General features: G+C 42.3%; 1 protein-coding gene across 1 annotated transcript in view; it reads left to right on the top strand.

Annotated features, from left to right (window-relative positions):
* LOC138247288 (serine protease inhibitor Kazal-type 1-like) overlaps nt 1-20,089 on the top strand; it is a 146,428-nt gene that overhangs the window by 112,373 nt on the left and 13,966 nt on the right. Inside the window, exon 3 of the mRNA XM_069202002.1 lies at nt 9,900-10,009. Within this exon, the coding sequence (XP_069058103.1) occupies nt 9,900-10,009 (110 nt within the window). The remainder of the gene's footprint in view (nt 1-9,899; nt 10,010-20,089) is intronic.

Genomic DNA, 20,089 nt, shown 5'->3' with positions numbered 1-20,089 from the left:
GCAGACCAAGCACTTTTAAACTATTGGCCAACCATTATGGATAACATGTGACTTTTGCACCTTGTAGTCCACTGGCTTATGTGACATTTTCTATACACTGATTGACACACATATGATAATTTTCTCTGTGTAATGTGTGTGTGATGTAAAGTGATCTAACACCCTACAGGAGTATGAGTGATGCTATAAAGCTAATTAGCTTTACCTGTAAAAAACCTTAGAAATTCAGCAGTTATAGTTAGTTCTATTAAATAACTATAACTCGCGCCTTAAGGTGACTATAACTCATGCCCTCACCATGCACTGTTTTCTCATCAATATTTTTATGTCAAATGTTGCAGTGATAATGTCAAAGATGCCATAGAAGGTGTCATCAAATATATAATATATGGAGTAATTAGCTGTGCATGGCAAAGGCGTGATTTATAGTTACTTTAGGGTGCGTTTTATAGTTATTTGAAATAACTATAATTGATGAATTTCTATGGTTTTGTACAAGTACATTCAGAACTTAGCTATAACATCCTTGCAACCTCTGTTTTTTTCCATGAATTTATATGCTTTTTTTAAACATAAAGTAATTTTAATTACTATACGTTAATCCAACCAGTGTAGCACACAGCCTTTGGCTGTGCACATTGGGGGTTTGCCGCAGGGCCTGCAGCTAAGCCCTCATAACCACCCAGCCCGAGACACAGCGCACTGCCTTTGGCCATGTGAAGCAGACGTTGCCCACAGGCCTGTCTCTGTCAGTGGACATGCAAGTAGGTGCGTGAGTGTCTGAGAGGGAATCAAAGTGGGTGTGTGAGTCTATAAGTGGGTCCAAGACGGGAAATGAGTGTCGGAAAGGATGTGTGCATGGGTGCATGAGTCTCGGAGTGCATCTTTGAGTGAATGAATTAGTGTATGAATGAGTCTTTTAAAGATTTTTAAAATTTTTTTTTACTTTGCTTACTCGCAAATATTCGTGAATATCCCGCATGGTGAAAAAAAAAAACATTTGAAACAATAATTTCACCCTCAAGCACCCCTATATCACACCCCTGGGGTCAGGGTACCTCTACCCTGACCTCTTATGCTACTTTTCATTTTGCTTTTCAACCTTGGGAACTGTATCCCAGGACCTTAAAATGGTGGCCACAACTTTCTGTTCAGGTTGTGCCCAGCAAATTACAGTACTTCTATTCATGCGTGACTTCGCGAATATTCACAAATATTAACAAATTATTTGTGAACTCAGATATTAAAATTTCGATTCTCTTTAATTTCTTGTAAACTACTGAATGGATTTAAATTCTTTTTCTATGGAAACATGGTCCAAACTATAACTACATGCTGGCAACTGCCAGTAGGTCATATATATATGTATGTAGTCACCTTAACTAGACTTACCATGCTTGGTAAAGGTAAGCCTTATAAAAAGCATCAAAAAAGGCATGTGTGATAAATGGATGCGTGGTAAAAGCTGCGTGGTAAAGCCACTGTATAGTTACAATTGCATTTAAAGGATGTTTCCCCTTTGTCTTTAACTCAATACAGCTCTCCACTGCCTTTTGAATCGATTTTTGCTACGTCAATACCACATACATGGTACAAACATACATAAAATGCATTAAATCTGGAATTGTTTGTAAACATTTGATTAACGATATGAGTTTTGGATGGATGAACGGCGGCTACCTTTCTCACCCAGTGCGAGTAATAGTTTGTATTTTGACTTAAACTTTAAAATATATGTGTATATTTTAACAGGGTTAATATTCATGTTTTTATTATTGAAGTAATATTAGCACAAGGAAAGATTCTTCTATCAAAGTTGCGTCAAAAATGCAAGAGAACTAATAGTCAATTGGTGGCACTCATTTCCTGCGATGTCATGTTGTATGCAAATTGGAGGAGAATCGCACCTACCTTTTTTGTCCAGGGTCCCAAAAATCCTAGAAGCTTCCTTGTACCCCTGACTGAAGGAAAACGATCCTTCTAGTGCAATTGCTGGACCAGATTGCTGGAGCTGCTTTTGTGGGGCTGCTGCAGTGCCATCCAGCCCATCACATATAAAAGACAGGATTGCCCAAATGAGACCCAGTAAGTGCGACCGGTCTAGGGTGACCACCCGTCCGTAAATTTCACGGACTGTCCGTAATTTCGCCCGTCTGTCCGTTGTCCGTGATGAAAGCTTTAACGGACGGCATTTGTCGGTAATTTTAGCTTTCACCTAAAGGGCAACGGAGGCAGGGCGAAATTACAGGCAGAGGAGTTTCCCCAGCTGGGCTGGAAGGCAGGGGGTCTCCTTTGCTCTGAGGGAGGGAGGGGCAGACAGATAAGAATAGGCATTCTTGCCAGGGGGTCTCCTTCCCTAAACACATGCATATGTGGGCAACTGGTAAATCTGCAAATACAAAGGGGCTTGAAAACTTGCATTGACTTTACTAAAAGGAGTCACTTGAAGTTTTCTGGTGGCAAAGATATTTCTTTCAGAGAGGTATTGTAATGGTGTTCCAAGGTGAGCTGTGGAGCGTGTGGTTTTAATGGATGTTATATATTTTTTTTATCACTAGGTATAAACTGTATATTATTAAAATCTGTATTTGAGAAGCACTTTTTTTTAATTTAACCGAAATGTATTTGCGCATTTTGTAGCAGCTTTTATTATGATGTAATTGTATTTTTCACAGTTCTTTCAGGTACCTCGGTACCTCATAGTACTAAAAAACATTGGCAAAGCCAATAGGTCTCATCTACGAAAGAGTTAATGGCTTTGCTAATGTGTTTTAGCCATTAGCCATGTTATACACCAGAGTAGCTGCTGTTCAGCATGGCTTAAAGCTAGTGGCATAGTGGTGTGAAGTGGAGTAGACTAGCATAGGAGCAGTGGCGTAGAGCCCAGTGGTGCAAAGTACAGTGCAGTGGGGTACAGTGCAGTTGTTTAGAGTGCGTTAGCGTAGAGTGCAGTGGTTTAGAGTGCAGTGGCATGGAGTGGCGTGGGACAGAGTAGAGTGGCATAGAGTGCAGTGGAGTAGAGTGGCATACAATGGAGTAGCAGAGAGAGCAGTAGTGTAGAGTGGTGCAGTGGCACAGATTGCAGAGTAGACTCACATTGCAGGGAGTGCAGTGGTGTAGTGTAGAGTGGTGCAGAGTAGGGCAAAGTGCTGTAGAGTGGAGTGATGCAGAGTAGAATGGCATAGAGTGCAGTGGCATAGAATGCAGTAGTACATAGTACATTGGTGTATAGTATGGTGGTGGAGAGTGCAACACTGCAGAGTAGAGTGTCAGTGCAGTGATGTAGAGTGGAGTAGAGTGGCACAGAGCAGTGGCGTAGAGTACAGTGGTACAGAGTAGAGGGCAGTGGCGTACAGTGCAGTTGTTTAGAGTGCATTGGCGCAGAGTGCAGTGGCATAGAGTGGCATGGGGTAGAGTTACATAGAGTGCAGTGGAGTAGAGTGGCATACAATAGAGTAGCAGAGAGTGCAGTAATGCAGAGTGGTGTCATAGAGAGCAGAGTAGGCTCATGTGGCATAGAGTGTAGTGGTGTAGAGTGATGCAGAGTAGAGTGGTGTAGAGTATAGTGCCTAGAGTGCAGTGGCATAGAGTAGAGTGGTGTAGAGTGCAGAGTTGCAGAGTAGAGTGTCAGTGCAGTGGTGTAGAGTGGTACAGAGAACAGCGGCATAGCGTACAGTGGTGCAGAGTAAAGGGCAGTGCAGTTGTTTAGAGTGCACTGGTGTAGAGTGCAGTTGCATAGAGTGGCATTGGGCAGAGTAGAGTGGCATAGAATGCAGTGGAATAGAGTATATTGGTGCAAAATGCAGTAGTACAGGGCAGAGTGGTGTAGAGTATAGTGGCGGCCAGAGCAGTGTTGCAGAGTGTCAGCTTGCAGTGGTGTAGAGTGCATTGAACTAGAGTGCAGTGGTCAGAGTGGTATAGAGTACAGTGGCGTAGAATAGATTGTTTCAGAGTAGAGTGCAGTTGCATAGAGTGGAGAGGTGCAGGGTAGAGTGCAGTGGCATAGAATGCAGTGGCACAGAGTACAGTGGCATAAAGTAGATTATTTCCCAGTAGAGTGAGGTGGCTTAGAGTGGAGAAGCGCAGGTTAGAGTGGAGTTGCATAAAGTGGCAAGAGTGTGATGAGATAGAGTAAAGTAGTGTAGAGTGCCGTGGCATAGAGTGCAGAGGTGCAGAGTAGATTAGAATGATGTACAGTGTATTGATGTAGAGTGCAGGGGCATAGAGTTGAGTGTTACAGAGTAAAGTGTATTAGCTTAGAGTGCAGTGGCGTACAGTGCAGCGTTGTAGAGTGGCAGAGAGTGGAGTTGTGCGGATTAGATTGGTGTTGCCTAGACTGGAGTGGTATGGCGTGCAGACGAGCAGAGCGCAGTGGTGTAGAGAGGCGCAAAGTGCGGTGGCTTAGAGTAGAGTAGTACAGAGTAGAGTAGATAGGCATAGTGTGAAGTAGCATAGAGAGCAGTGACATAATGTGGAGTGGTTCCGAATGGAGAAGGGAACAGTGGCATGGAGTGGCGTAAAGTGGAGTGATACAGAGTAGGGTGCAATTCTGATATATTCTGAAGTCTATTTAAATGTTGTCATGTGATAGAAAAAACTCTTTCCTAACCCCAGTATCCAGCAAGATTGTTGCATAAATCCTCTCACTTTGAAGTCAGAGAAAGGAAAGTAAACACTAAGTTCCCACCGAAGACAGAGCCTGACATTTGACTTTGTTCTTTGAATGCACAGCAAAGATGATGAGATAAGAACAAGATTTACAGGCCTGTTTACAGAAAGGGAGCACTCGGCAGGATACTGTAAATAAGGTTTTGGCAAGGGAATGGACGAATTCAAGCTGCATGGCCTAAAACAAATAAAGCCAGCAAATTGAAAGCAACAAATTGTGAGTTACAAACCACAAGGCCAATGGCAAGCAACGGGCAGAATGCATTCACAAGGAAGCACTATGAATTTACTTAAAGTGACAGCTGTGAGATACTTTGTGGGGAAAGTCCAGTATTTTAGACCATATCTTGCAGAGGTTTGGCTACATCAATCACCCAGGTAGTATGACCAGAAGACCTGGAGTGGTTTCCATGTTGCAGGATAGGTCTGTACACCCATTCTATCAGTTTGCCACCATTTCCTATGGTACAGAGCTTCTGGCACACCTCTTGTAGGGTTAGTGCTAGATAGCAGACATGAAATAGGGCATTTAATGATTATTTAAGGTGGTTGTAAGTAAGGAGTTGACCGGGGTGAAGATGGTAGTCTGCCACAAGGGTTTGGAAATTTAGTAGCTCACTGTTCAGAAACAAAGTCCCCAATTTTAAGACACCTGCAACATGCCACTGATGGAGTTGCTCTGAGCACAGCCATCCTGTGCGAGTGAGAAGGATTAGCAAAGGTAGTGCAGGAGCATAGGGTTTCTTCGTGTCAATGAGTTTACAGGTTCTGGCAAGGCAAGAGAAAGCCATGCATGATAACCCCGGATGGTGATCCATAGAATGGTCAGTAGGAAATGATGAGCAGTGCATTAAGCCTTCCTTAAAAGTCTTTACTGGTAAACCCCATCTCATGCAGGGAGGTGGGCAGAAAGCCAGTGAGCCACCCATTGGACATCTGCAGCTGAATAAAAGCATTCTAAGTCCAGAAGATCTAATCCACCCGCAGTCACAGTTAGCTTTAGAGTGGAAAGAGCTCTCAATGGCGCCGCAGCGACCAAATCAGATGTGTGGCCTGTCTGAAGAAGGAATGAAGGACGAGCAGGGGAAAGTTTGCAAAATAATACTATCACTGGGGTAGCACACCATCTTCGCTAGTGCCACATGGCCTCTACAGAAAGCAGAAGAGAAGACCAAAAAGCAAACTGGGCTTGGAGGGACCGTTCGCTCTGCCGAGGTTTTCATCCTGGAAATCAGTGTAAGAATGGGAGATATTAATCACTAGGTATCAAAAGGTAACTGTTTCCCAGTTCAATCTGAGATCTAATTGTGTATGAAGGCGAAAACAGTGCCATATGTTAATGAAACACTAATTAAATTTAAAAATTTGTAAATTTTGTTTGTGCAATTTACATCCCAAATATTTTGAAGATTCTATGTGTAATTGACACTTAGGGATAACCCAGATCTCTAGTTTGGCTTTTGCTCAATTTTCAAAACCATATAAAGACATGGACTAAGCGGGCAATTGCCTTGCACAACCTTGCAAGGGGTCTGGCCCCTGCTCACCCTTCACAAGCACTAACAGCGAACCATTGCACCAGAAGAGTTTGCCAAGGTGGATGGGTGTTGATTGTTCAACCACTTGACAGTGCCCTTTCTGTTTCGCTCCTGTGTGCAGACAACTCCCCAGGTACCCAATACCTTCAAATAGTCTTGGTGGACCCATCTTGTCTGATTTTAGGAATTGTCCCACCTTGTTCTTCTCTTCTTTATTTATCCAGTTGTTAGCAACAACCCTTTGAATTACTTGCCGTGGATCTCCCATTTGATCTCGATTTCATCCTACTCTTTTATTATCTTTGATTGGTAGTCCGGGCTCCCATTTCTGAGATAAATTTAGAGTCCCAAACATACACTCTAGTCCAGTGAGACTAAAGACAAGTTATGGGTACATCACATCCTGTCATTAGGTGTGAGTCTGTCACCCACACCATCTGCCCTGCCTCTTTAAAACAAATTAGGTTGAAAGTCCATGGGCGGTTGGGGTAAGCCAGATGTTTTTGTTCAATTTGTTTAAACTAGCATAAGGTTAATTACCTTAATGTTTCCCAAACTGTTTGCCAGGGGTTTTGAAACGTTCAGAAACATAATCAAAATGTTGCTGTTACTTTCTCTTCAGGAAAGATCGGGTAGATTTGGGTAGGGGTGATTGCCTTGCCGTGAAGGGCATTAATTTACTACTGAACAAGGACGTAATGTGACACCTGAATGTAGCACACCAGGAGGCAATCACAAAAGGTCCACAGTGAATAAATAGTGCTATGTTGAAAAAGAGTACATAAATGCACTAACAACATAGTGAGGCATGGCCTCTCTTGCGTGTGTCTGTAAAACTGACGTTTGTTCTTGAATTTTTGTTCTGAATTTTGACCCTTTGTCCTGAAATTTTGTCCTGAATTTTGACCCTTTGTCCTGAATTTTTTACAGTCCTATCCAGAATTTGCCTCAATGCCAGGTGGTCACCCTACGGTCGCCCCGTGCCCCATCCACAAGCACGCCCGTGCTAGGTTGTCCAAGTGCACACTAAATCAGATAATTACATACATCTGAGAGACACTGACTATTAACCCTCGGCTTACAGAATTTGATGAGTCAATTTACTGAGCACTACTTTTCCTGGCACAAAATACGAAAAGTAAGTTGCTGCAGAATGACTTGCCGGTTACAGGTTAGAAAGATGCCGCACTGCAACATAGTGAGCTGACATTTAAGCTTTAATCATGATTAGTTCTAAGTATTTAATTATTCTGTAGAGAGCCCTGAAGGCCACCCATTGCAACCCTTGAGCGTTGCTTACTTTGTGTCTGATTAAAATACTTATTTAAAAAAATAATAACAAGCAATGTAAAGGACATTACATGATGGCATCTAGTGTGTGATTGTTTGAGTTCGGCACCTCTATCACATCACCCTACCTCTCAGAGTCTCCATGGACTGCTCTTCTTAGCTACCCTAGGCATCAAGTAGGGAAACAGTGTACTAGCCTAGTTTGCAGAGCCATAGTAGGATGGGCACATGGACACCAATGATAAACAACCTCAACCACCATATTTGATGCCCAGTAGCCTGTCTTATCTCTGTGCCACCCTCTCACAAACAGGTTCTATCACATACTCCTATGATACAAATGTATACACATAAGCAAACTGAGAAGGATTGAACACATTGGATATGCGCTGTGTACATCAACAAATATGTTATGAGACTTTTTTTGAGAAATGGACATATTTCCACTTGTTTGTTCTTTCTTTAGTTAGTTTTAGATCCAAAGGCTGTAACAGCTATCTTACTAGATCAGGCTTTGCATCAAAACCTACAGGTGTTGGTACTGATCCACCTCAATGATGCCATCATGAATAAAGCAGCACAAAGTGATGCAGAGCAGCAAAACATAGTTTTTGCACTGTCAAGAAGGCACCTTTGCAGAATAAAACACATTTTGCACCTCACAGCAATTGCCATTTATTGCTTTGCATTTGCTTACATCACTTTACAATAGTAAAAAGCCTTAATAAATCTGGGCCAAAGAGACGGGGTTAGTCTCTACACGTTGCAAGTGGAAAAAGGCTATATGGGATGTGCAAAGCCCTATTTGCAATTTGGTACCTATTTCTGATTCTCTATTTCGGTTTGAGATTCGGTATTAGGAAGGAGAATGTTTAGGGTGCCCCTGTCCAATACCGAATCGCAGTGGTTTGTGAATATTTTTCAACCAAAATGTATTTGCAAAACATTTCCAATTTACTGCCAACTTCAAGTTGGTGTAAACGGATCCACTAATGGAAGGGGGTCCTCAAGGGATCCATTCCCCTTTGTGAATGCTTGTAAAAGCATTTTTTAAGAGCAGTCAGTGGTCCCACGGATCACTGCCTACTCTTAAAAAAATTAAAAGAAAACTTCATATTTTTTAAATGCATCCTGTTTTCCTTAAGGAAAAAGGGCTGCATTTAAAAAAGTGTTTTTTTTAAAAGCAATCATGGACATGGTGGTCTGCCGATCCCAACAGGCCACCATCCCTACGATGTTATTCATTCTTAATGGGTCGCAAAGAAAGGCCTATCTACAGGAACACGGCCGCTGGGTAAGTCTTAAGTCAAGGACTGGGCTGCAAGATTTTCTTGCACCAGTCTCCAGGCTTGTGTTTACCTATGGAGCCGTTTCCAAAATCTGGGATGGGCAAAATGTTTTCTAAACTGATGCACAGATTATTACGGCTTTAGACCGAGTCACGTCTTTGTGTTTAACAAAGGAGAAGTTTTGAGTTTTGGTCCTGATGAAGCGTCTTTGGATCCTTAGGGACCGTGAAGACGCGAAACATGTTGACCCACAACTAAAGGGTATATGATATTTTCTTGTCCTCTGTTCGGTTGTTGTTGTGAGAGTGGATGAGCATGACTACTCATTGAGCACTCCCTACTTGTGTTTTTTTAACGTTGGCCGAAATCTTGTGCGGATAATAAATTTATGTCACAGTCCTAGGTTTTTGAGCCAATTTGACCTTTTCTCTCCTGCTTATATGGTGTTATATGGCATTCATAGTGTAAGGTCTCCGGCAAAGAGCCCCTATTTTTTGAGGAGCCCGTCAGACATTGCAGCATCAATCTGACGAGGAGCATCCCGATGATGAAGCATGACATCCAACAGGATGTGTGAGGGCTCTTGCTCCTATGATTTAGGTTTCCCTTCTGTCTACACTTGGAACAGTGTACTTTATTGAGATTGATTATACCTGGGAGGCTGTACACTGGACCATTAACCTCCCTGTCCCTTCCCTTGTAGTCTATCTCATGAATATTCATGAGGTAGATCTATTTGTGACCCACTGGGAATCGCAAAATGTGTCAAAGACACATTTGTACACTGTTGTTTGCGATTACCAAATAGAAAAGTGCTAAGATTTGCTATTTGGTAGTCACAAACGAGAACCTTCGTACATGTGGCCCATAGTTTGCTAGGGGTTGACAGCAAACTTCAAAACAGAAAAATGTAATTTTGCCTTGGAGCTCTGGAACTCTTTTTATAAGACCCACGAGAAGTATTGGAATGTCTTACTATGACAACAATTTTTTACTGCCTATATTAATTTGTTGTCTCTGTTTTGTATTCTTCTAAATCTCACCCTGACTGTCATAGCTTTTACTGTTCAAGCTCTTGCATTACGTTCTTTCATAATCTCAATATGTTTTTCAGCCTTCCTGTGATCTCTATCCGATTTTAGGATGTCCCAAGGTTTATGATCCTTATTGCGGCACAGATAAAATAACATACCCCAACGAATGTGAGCTGTGTCAGGAAAATCGGTGAGTGTCAGTAAAGAGAAAGTCTGAGTTTTGGAGGCTGTTGGAGAGTTATATTACAATATTCTTTTTGGGTTTAAAAAATGATAAAACCGCTGTGAATGAACTGGGAAAAATATTATGGGAACTCACTACTGTGCACAGTACCTAAGGTTCTAAGAAGGAGACTTTGAGGTGGCGCAAATAGGTCATACTGAGATTCCACACACACATTGACTAGGCGAAACATACTTCCGTAAAGCATCACTTTATTACTTTGATGTATTGGCGTACTCTTAAAGTTACATTATCTTGGCTTCTCAGAGGCACTATACATAATTAATTGACTGTCAGCCCTTCTCAGAGGAACAGTAGGGCTAGTGTACTATTAATGGGCTCAATTGGAACTTCTTTTCAGGGCTGCTATACTTTTGTTAGCACAATGCAGCACTGCTCCCCAGATCTGACTTACTAGTATTGAACAGTGTCAGCATTCCCTGAAGGATTTCCAATTCCCTAATGCTGCTCTATATTCCATGGTACAGTGCCATAATTTCTTTACATGACTTCCATAACTTTAAGGGCCAGTGTTGTTGTGTCTAAGTTAATGCATATGTGCTCCACTTCTAGCACTTAGTATATCCAAACGTGGAAAACCACTATAAATCGTTCGTCTTTACAGTTAGCAAATTATCAAAAGGTTATAAATGACATTCCTGCTTCGCAGAGGCAGCAGCAGCGGCTGCAAATCTCAAAGGGCGGGACGGGGAGGCAGATACAGGGGGAAATAAAAAAACAATTGAAAAAAAACGTACCTCTTTCTGCCGCCTCGATCCTCTTCTCTCAATGGTGTTGGTGTCCCAGAAGTCCAATTTAACGTCAAAAGTTTTACCGCCGGGTAGCACCATGCAAGACGCAGGCCGGGCATCATATTCATGGTATGACGCTAGCTGGCGGTAAGGTCAGGCTAGCGTCATAGAAAAGAATGCTATCTGGATGCGGGAGGCATAGGGGAGACAGGGGGTTTAACGTCAGAGGATGACGCTAGTACAGGCAGGAGCAAACAAAATGTCCCCCCATCCTTAGGTGTCCTCCAGGTGTGGGTGCGGGTGGGTGGGTGTGTCCCTGGGGGCAGGTAAGCGCACCAGTGGGCTGTTTCCATGGTCTGAGCAGTTTTATTTCTTTATTTTTCCTTCTGAATGAAAATGGTGAGTACAAAGCTGAGAGCGAGTCAAATTATTTTTTCCTTTAAGGGTCAATGGTATATGCTGCCTAAGTCTAGAGAACACATTCAATTTATTGCAATATCCAACACAGAACGCTGGATGGGCTGTGGTAATGTTGGCACGTGGTGCTCCAGGCATCCTGAACGCATGCCTCGAGTAGGTTATTCAAGCACAGGAATTTTAATAAACCGTGCAGCCTGGGAGGCCTTAGAGTCACAGTGACTACAGTATCAAATCTGAGAAGATACTCCCACCAATCGGACACCTTGGGGCAGATTTATACTTTTTGCAGCAAACCTGCATTAGCGCAGGTTTGCGGCAGGAAGTATAGCGCCGGCTAGCGCCATTCCTAGACGCCAGCCGGGCACCATATTTAAGGAATGGGGCTAGCCTGCGCTAAGGCCCTGTTAGTGTCCTTTGAAAGGATGCTAACAGGGCCTGGGAGGTGTAGGGGGAACCGGGGCTTGAGCGCCAAATATGGCGCTACACTGTTTGGAGGCAAAAAAAATTGCCTCTAAGCAGTGTAGCGCCATTTTCTAGTGCAGAAGCCCCATGGACATGGCTCCTGTCTCGGTAAAGACAGGAGCCATGCACCACCCCAATGGCCATGCCCAGGGCAGAAATGTTCCCTGGGCATGGCCATTGGGGCCAGCGTCATGCAGGGGGCCCCAAGTGAGGGCCCCGAGCGACGATGGACAGAAAAAAATAAAATACCTACCCGGACTTACCTTTGGATGGGTCCCCCATCTATGGGTGACCTCCTGGTGTGGGTAGGGGTGGGTGGGGGTGTCCCTCAGGACAGGGAAGGGAACCTATGGGCAATTTTCATGGTCTCCGACCATGGATATCTGCCTCCAGGTCCCCGTATGTCTGGCCTGACCCAGGCGTTAAATAATGGTGCTAAGCACGCTTAGCGCTATTATTTAAAGCCCTCCTCCTCCTGTGCGTGATTTTTGCACGGGAGGATAAATAGGGCGGTAGGGCCTTTGAGGCATTTTTTGCCAGGGAATGCCTATCTTGCATCTCATTGTGGCAAGGCAGTTCTCCGCAGGCAAAAAATGACGTTGACTCCAATATTTTGGCGCTAGACATGTCTTGAGCCAAAATATAAACATGGAGTTAAGTTTGCACCGGATTTGCGTAAAAACAAATGAGGCAAATCCGGCGCAAACAGACTATAAATATGCCCCCTTATGTGCAATATGATTGAGATTTTGTATTGTATGAACCTGGCCAGGGGGCTTTCCATGATACTTTTTGTTTGTTTTTTGGCACACGTGGATTAAATGATTTTCCCAGAATCACAGGATGTTGAGCCAGGATCATGATGCGAATCTAATTGCCCAGTTCCAGTCAGCAGCTGTAACTGGAAGGCCACATCTCCTTCTCACCGATTCAGAAGACAAAACCTTCTACAAATGGATGTATTTAAAATGGATAGAAATAGTTACTCAACTAGAATGGACACAGTGGCTGTCAGATTATCAGCAAAGCCTTTGATTGGCAATTTACAAGGCTTGCAGTTAATTTCTGCTAATAGGACCACTTGCAGAATAGCAAATTGCTTCTTGTTGTTGTTTGCTAATACTGCTGCAGGAGAAAGCAATGTTGTAATATGTATTAAAGCACCTCAGTATCCTATGTGAAACTCTTACATAATGAAATCTGTAAGTGACCTATATTCACATTTCTATCATGTGCCTTGCAGCTGTTTTAAAGTACACAAAAACGGGCTATTACTTGAAATCTGCCCAATTACATGATTACAGTTCCTTCTTTTTGGGATAAAGAGAACTCAAAGGGACAGATTCACAAAGGTTTAGTGACAGGTTAGCGTTGCTTTTTTACCACTAAACCAACACTAAACCTTTTAGGGGGTTAGCAAACCAACGTAAATTGGTATTTGCAACAGTTTGATGAAAAAGTAATGCAAAGCAGTGTGAAACACTGACTTGCATTACTTTGCATCACTGGGGCATTACATGGGTGATCCATGGGCATACTCATGCACCACCCATGTTTTTTGTTGCTAAACCCTATTCACTAACATTAGTAGACAAGGCTTAGAGCCAAAATTAACACCTTTTCAAAGCAGGCGTTAAATAGAAACATGTTTTCATTTCTCTGTGCTTTTCTGACTTTCCATCCGTGCTGCACTGTGCAGCACAGATACAAAGTAGGAGCTGCTTTTAAACTTGTTTAGGCATTATATTTTGTACAGGAAGGGTATCTTTCCTGTTCAAAACCTATGCTGAACTCATGCACACATCATAGCACTACGGCGCTAAGGTGTGTGTCTGGCGCACGGGTACTGGAATCAGCACCGAAGCTAGGAAGAGGGGAGGAGAAAGCCATATCTCTGTGAATATGGCGCTCACCTGCTCTCTCCCTGTTATGCAGCACAGCATTTTTGGCTGCTGCGTTCTGTGACACCTTTCAGAATCTGGGCCATAGTGTCACACATGCAGCAATGAAATGTCACTCATCATCACAATGATGTGATGTAAATGAAACAAATACGCAAAATGAAAACTTGGCAACTATCTAAAGGTAGACTTGCTTGTTTGCATTCTCCCTATCTCCCTGCTCTAGCTCAAGACAAATACCATAACTCTAAGCAAACTGTACCAGGACACTGCCACAGCAAAAGCCAGGCAATTTAACATTGATCTGGGCATTTAGGCAAAGAGATTTTGCAGAATGGGACAATTTTATCATATTTTTAACAGAAAACAAAACAAAGTGCTTGAATCACTCGGCCTTTTAACTGACTTATCATCATTCCAGCATGTCAACAGGCATGCTGCACCCCCTTAATCATACAATCATTTTTCTTCAGCAGTGGTGAATTAAGGAACCAAAACTAGCAATGTCAATAAGGTGCTGCTTACGAATTAAATTACCTTTTATCTCATTGATAGGTTAAGAAGTTCAAGTAAGTCATCAAACATGCACTCTGACACTCATCTTTGCACTCATGCACCATTTATACATCCACTGACTCATTCTTGCATTGACCTTCTGACACAACCAGAATAAAAGACACAAGACCTCAACCACATATGTTAGATAAAATAAAAGATTGTAAGTAGAAAAAAGAAAACATGCTGCCATCCAAACACAACGGGCATATGCTTGTAACAATGAAACTAAGCACAGCAGGGGTTGTCCGTCTTGCAGTGGTATTGTACATAGGCTTTTTTGTCTTAAAGTTCCAGCATGGCCACTTCAATTATAACCAACAAGTTGCCCATCTAGTAAGGTAAAACAAGTGGCCTTACGGAATACGGCTCACTGCCAATTAAATAAGCGGCAAGCGAATGGCCCATTAGAACTGTCCAAGGGCTGTAGTATCTTCTTAAGAAGCATTTTTAAAAACGAAAAGCAAACAAATTAAGGGTAATTATAAAAGGAGAAAACTGCAAAGGAGTGGCCAACCACCCGAGACACTGAAGTTCACTCATTTATTTTCAAGTGGGTGTGTTCTTGTGATCACAGGGCAAGAGAGCCAGTGACTGTTGTAGACTAAACTGTTACCACATGAAGTACACTGTCATGGATGGAAGCAGTGTGTAAATAGCAATTACTTAAATGGCTATTGACTTTAACATATGCTTTTCACAATTAATATATCTTTCCTACTGCATTTAGCATACTGTTTCATAATAAATAATCACGCCTATTACCTTTAATCATTGGCTTGTCGCCATAACCAATTTTGAAAACTGAAACTGTGTTGGGCAGAAGATTTCCCTCGAGGTAAAAATTGGATGTGTCATAGTTAAGTTCAAATATCTACAAATTTAGTTGTCAAAATAATATCAAATTCTTCCTAATATAGCTTGATTAGGATTATCATAGTGTATATCTTCTTTCCCATGTTTTGATTGAATTGGTCACCAACACCAGAACCTTTGCCTCCATTGTAATGTGTGAGATTCCTTATAACAAAAAACCTGCCTATAGGCTTTAAACCAGTGCAATAACAATACATTCTTAAACGCCAGTTATCTTTAACTTACACTTTTCATATTCAGTATGTTAGAGCTTTTGGCTTTGTCATAATATTTCATAATAACATGTTCAAACCTATGGAATCTGGCCTAAGGCTTCACAGTGAACTAATAAAGCCACTAGCCTTTACCACTGACTTAACACCCTGACCAACATAGACCTTTTTAAGCGTACATAACCTGTAACTATCATGCCTGCAGTTAAAAATGTACTATTAGGTAGAAAAATATAGTTTGCAAATTGAAATACAGCCTGTCTGAATAGGCCGAACAAGAATCATCAGATTAATAAACCTAAGGTTTTATTTAAAAAAAAATGAATATTTGTTTTGGAGAGGTAAAAAAAAAAGCCTGTGCAATAAAACCTTAAATATATCCAAATTCACCATCCATCTCTAACCAGCTGTTGCCTTAAATATTTGAGCTCACAATATTATTGTTCATAATGTGCAGAAAGTAAAGCAGTAACAAGCATAAAATCTCTCTTCAATTAATCTATAAAATTGTTGTATCGTAGAAAAAAGCTCATGCTTGTGCCTCCTCTAGTCACATAATATTTTCTTTCTATAAACCTTTGTTAATTTACTGAGCCATTCTACAACTTGAGGCGAGTGTTTCATTTTCCAATAAGATGCAGTTATGGACCTTGCTACTAGCATGCAAACAAATGTTAAGCACATAGGTGCAGATTTATTAACAGTCACACAACTCATCAATACAACTTGTTGTGCTGCATTGTGTGTCAGGAAGATTACAGGAATGTGTAACATCTACTAACATGTAGCACATTCTGCACAATCTTAGGTACCCTTGCACCATGGTTCAAAGGAGCCTGCATTACAGTCTGAATTGTTTTCTTGCAACAGGGGACACCTTCGGGCACAAAAATAATCCTCTGTGGCTTTTTCTCTTTCCATGTGGGTTGCAGAATGCAGCACGCATTGAAAAAAAACCAAGAAGAAATAAACAAAGGGCCCAATTGACAAAGGTAAACTTAGACCTGAAGTTTAGATTTAAAGTGAAAGGGCCCAAATCACAAAGATAATGTTAGACTTTTGGTCTAAGTTTAGAGGAAAAGTCTAACCTTACTACTTTTCGGTATTCACAAAGGTCAGTTACGAGTAATATTTTTACAACTGTGTAGTTTCTGGACTTGGTTGAGGAATCTCCATATTTGTGGTGGAGTATCCACCCTGACTGCAGAAATTCCACTCAAAGTGCAGAGTGGAATCTCTGCACTTGGGGTGGGTGCGGAGATTCCTCCCTGAGTACAGTTTTTGTAATCAGTTGTCAGAGTGCTGTTATCCTATTTTTCAATATTTTCTCCCTGGAAATCCATAATTGAAAATCCCAGAAATCTCACTTTCTTCATAACGCCTTTACTGATAATTGTTGTTTAGCTCAATTTTTTATACAGAACACCTTTCATATTCTCCCTTGCTCATTGTCATTCTTGTAAATTATCTAGCAGATTTTTTGATCCTACTATCTGCTGGGTGATCCCCACTTTCCCCATTTTTCTATTTTTAAATTAGTACGTGCTTATTTGACCACACATTGATACTTTAAACACATCCCAAACTACTGCTAAATCTGCCAACCCCAAGTTTCAATCAAAAACTCCTTTAAATAGCTCTTAGGGCTCTGTTTATATCTTGCTAGCACATATACTCCATCACAACCGTGACAAAGTATGCTTGCCATCAAGATAATAGTCTGCCTGCTTGATTTAGACGTGGGTGCACCATAGGTTTGGCTATAGTGGTCACTAATCTGTCACCGTAATAGACACACCTCTCCGATGGTCTTTATTCCATAGGCAATATGTCTGCTCAACCATTTAGGATGGGTGGACATGTAGGCCCTTATTATGACTTTGGTGGTCTTTTCTTAAGACCGCCGAAGCCACGGGTGCCAGAAGACCCCAAGTTTTGGCAGTGTTCCACACACCATATAATGGGTACTGCCAGATTTCAGCCACACTTTGGGCAGAAATCCGGCAGTATCCATGCTGGTAGTCGGAGGCGACTGGGCTGTGCTACCACCTGCACCGCCCTGCCAGAAGGGTGCCTTCAGCTGTATTAGGACCATTAATATGGCCTGGTGGTGTCCTGCTAGCGGGGTGCTGCCAGCGGTAGCAGCACTCCTTCCCGTTCCCTGCTTGATGTCCTCCTTGCTGGACAAGGTAAGTCAGGTGTCCGACAGGGGAGGGGGGGTATTGTGTGTGGTGTCTGTCTGTGTGTATGAATGTGTGTGTGCGAGTGTGAATGCATCTGTGAGTATGCATGTGAGTATGTGTGAGTGAATGCGTGTGAGTATATGTGAGTGACTGTGTGTGATTATGTGTGGGTGAATACATGTATAGATGAGTGTGAGTGTATGTGTGTATGGATGAGTGTGAGTGGATGCATGTCTGAAAGTTGAGATGAATGGGTGTATGCGTGTGCGTGTGGGCTTGTGTGTAAATGTATGCAGGGGGGGTGGGGCGCTATGTGTGTGGGGGATGGGAAGCAACATGGGAGTAGGGGGTGCTAAGTGTGTAGGGGCACATGTGAGTAGGGGGTGGGGGTGACATGTGAATAGAGGGGATGGTGGCGACATGTGAGTAGTGGCGCTGTGACTCCAGGGGGTCAAGAGGGTCATCTGCTTCCTGGGGGTGGAGAGCCATCTACTGGTGCCAGGGAAGGGATTCCCTGTCACCAGTAGCTTTACCGCCATGGTTTTCATGGCAGTGCTACTGCCACGGAAAACATGGCAGTAGGCCGGCTCATAATGTCGCTGGCGGTCTTCTGTGGACCGCCGGGTCAGAGATGAACATCTCTGGCCTGGCAGTTCATCCCGCCATGGCGGTATGAGTGGAGATGTTGCTGGTTGGCAGCCTGTTGGCAGTGATATTGCTACATTAACCCTGAAGGTCAAAAGACCACCAGGGTCTTAATGAGGGCCGTAGACATGTTATTACTGTCCATCAACGCCAGGCAAACCCTAGAGGGAAGGAACAGTAAAAAAGAAATAATGTCCCCTTCGCATTGGGGGGGATGACTTCCATTGAGTGGGGCCATTTTCTTTTTTATTTTCAAAAAGAAAATCCTGTTTCAGTATTTTCTTTTTGAAAATAAAAACAGAAATATTACAGGAACGTTTGCGATGGTGGTTCCTGCCAATGCTTTATAGTAAACTGCCAGCTTAGCAGTCATTTATAAATTCAGAAAGTGGTCCTCCACCAGATGGAAGGAGTAATCTACTCCATATCCCTGGTGTAACAGTGGGCAATCTGCCGAAAAATACATCAGGTCTTGACTGATGTGAAACCATGTCTCACCTTCGATCAAAAGTATATTACAGATCTTCCTTTTAATTTATCTTAGCGTTGGGTGTTATTATGATTTAATTTGACAGCAGCATGGTCCAAAAAACATTGGTGAAGAATAGCTGGCCATTACTATGCAGGGATTCTGCGAGGAGAACAAAATCTAGCTGGGCGTCCAGGTTATATGTAAGAGACAGACATGTACACTCTTTTTTTGTCTGTCTGTTTTCTCTTCCAAGGATCATATCGATTTAAGCCTCTCAAAAATCTATTGTATACTTACTGACTGTGTCATTTTTATTCTGTCTGTGATTCAGGTTAGAAGAATCATGTTATAAGCCATTATTGTTAAACCCCACTCAAAGTCAGCTAAATGTAACTTTTTTATCAGTTGATCTGGCTTATCCCTTTCCGATTTGATTCTATTGTGCCAAAATCTGTTTTTTAAGTCTTCCTTTTTTGCTTTCATTTCATTCATCTCTTTTTTTAATTGACCATTTGTTCCTTCCATTACCCTATGTATTTCTTCCAGAACTGAAAACTTTAGTTCCATTAGGTCCAGACGGAATATTATTCTGTCCATGTTTTTGTTCACGTGGCCAAGGTTCTCTTTTATTACTGTTGTTGAACTATTCTGAGACAATTTTGCTTCTTGAATATCTTGGAAAATGTTCCCGAGCAAACCATCTAGATATCCTTCCATTTGTCCTGCCGGAACGAAATTTAATTTTTACATGGTATCATACTGTGATACCTGGTTGTGGGGTGTCATAGTTTCTGAAGGGGAATGACCTACTGCATTTAAATTGTCCAACTGTCTGTTCAGCTTCTCTAGACTTACATTCTTTGCTGTACAGGCATTCAAGTTTATAGCCCATGTTCACCCTGAGTGACCTAGCTTGCTTTTTGAATTAAGGCCAATTAATGAGTCCACTCCAATCACACTTTTGTATGATTGGGCCATTTGTTTGCATGGGGGACCGGCCTTATTGACTCAGCATGCGGTTGCCTCTTTCAGTAAGAGGGCATTACAAATGATCGATTTCAGTTTAACAGCATGAAGAGAAAAGTAGTTCAGCTCCCTGAAAGACTGATGTATCGGTTTGTCAGTTTCGCTGAGCCTGTATTGTGCTACAGTCTGTGAATTTGCTCTCATTTTGCTTAATTCTTTCCGGGGACTTCAGCTGTGGTATAGACCCTTCATATGTCTGTCTTGGTCTCCAATTGTCCTCTGCAGTATGATTCAACGTGCAATTCCAGACTACACCAACATGACTCTGTGGTTGTCTGCGTGGGTCACAGCTATTTACCCTCACAGTCGGCAGCACTTGGCTCACTGAAAGATGCCTGGGAACAATAGACCATTTTCCTTGTAAAAGCACAAATTACACAACATTTCTCATGCAGCCTGGTTCTTTCTTCAACTCAGGTCCCTCCATGTGAGCACTCATGCTGATATGGTTCATCTAAGCTACTCTTCCGGGTTGAGCCCACTTCATCATTGAACCCATGAAACAAAAAGCAGGACTACATTTATAGCTGTACCCTCTTGGGC

Source organism: Pleurodeles waltl, chromosome 7 (assembly GCF_031143425.1).
Source record: "Pleurodeles waltl isolate 20211129_DDA chromosome 7, aPleWal1.hap1.20221129, whole genome shotgun sequence".
NCBI lineage: Eukaryota > Metazoa > Chordata > Amphibia > Caudata > Salamandridae > Pleurodeles > Pleurodeles waltl.
This window is presented reverse-complemented; position numbering and strand designations above follow the sequence as displayed.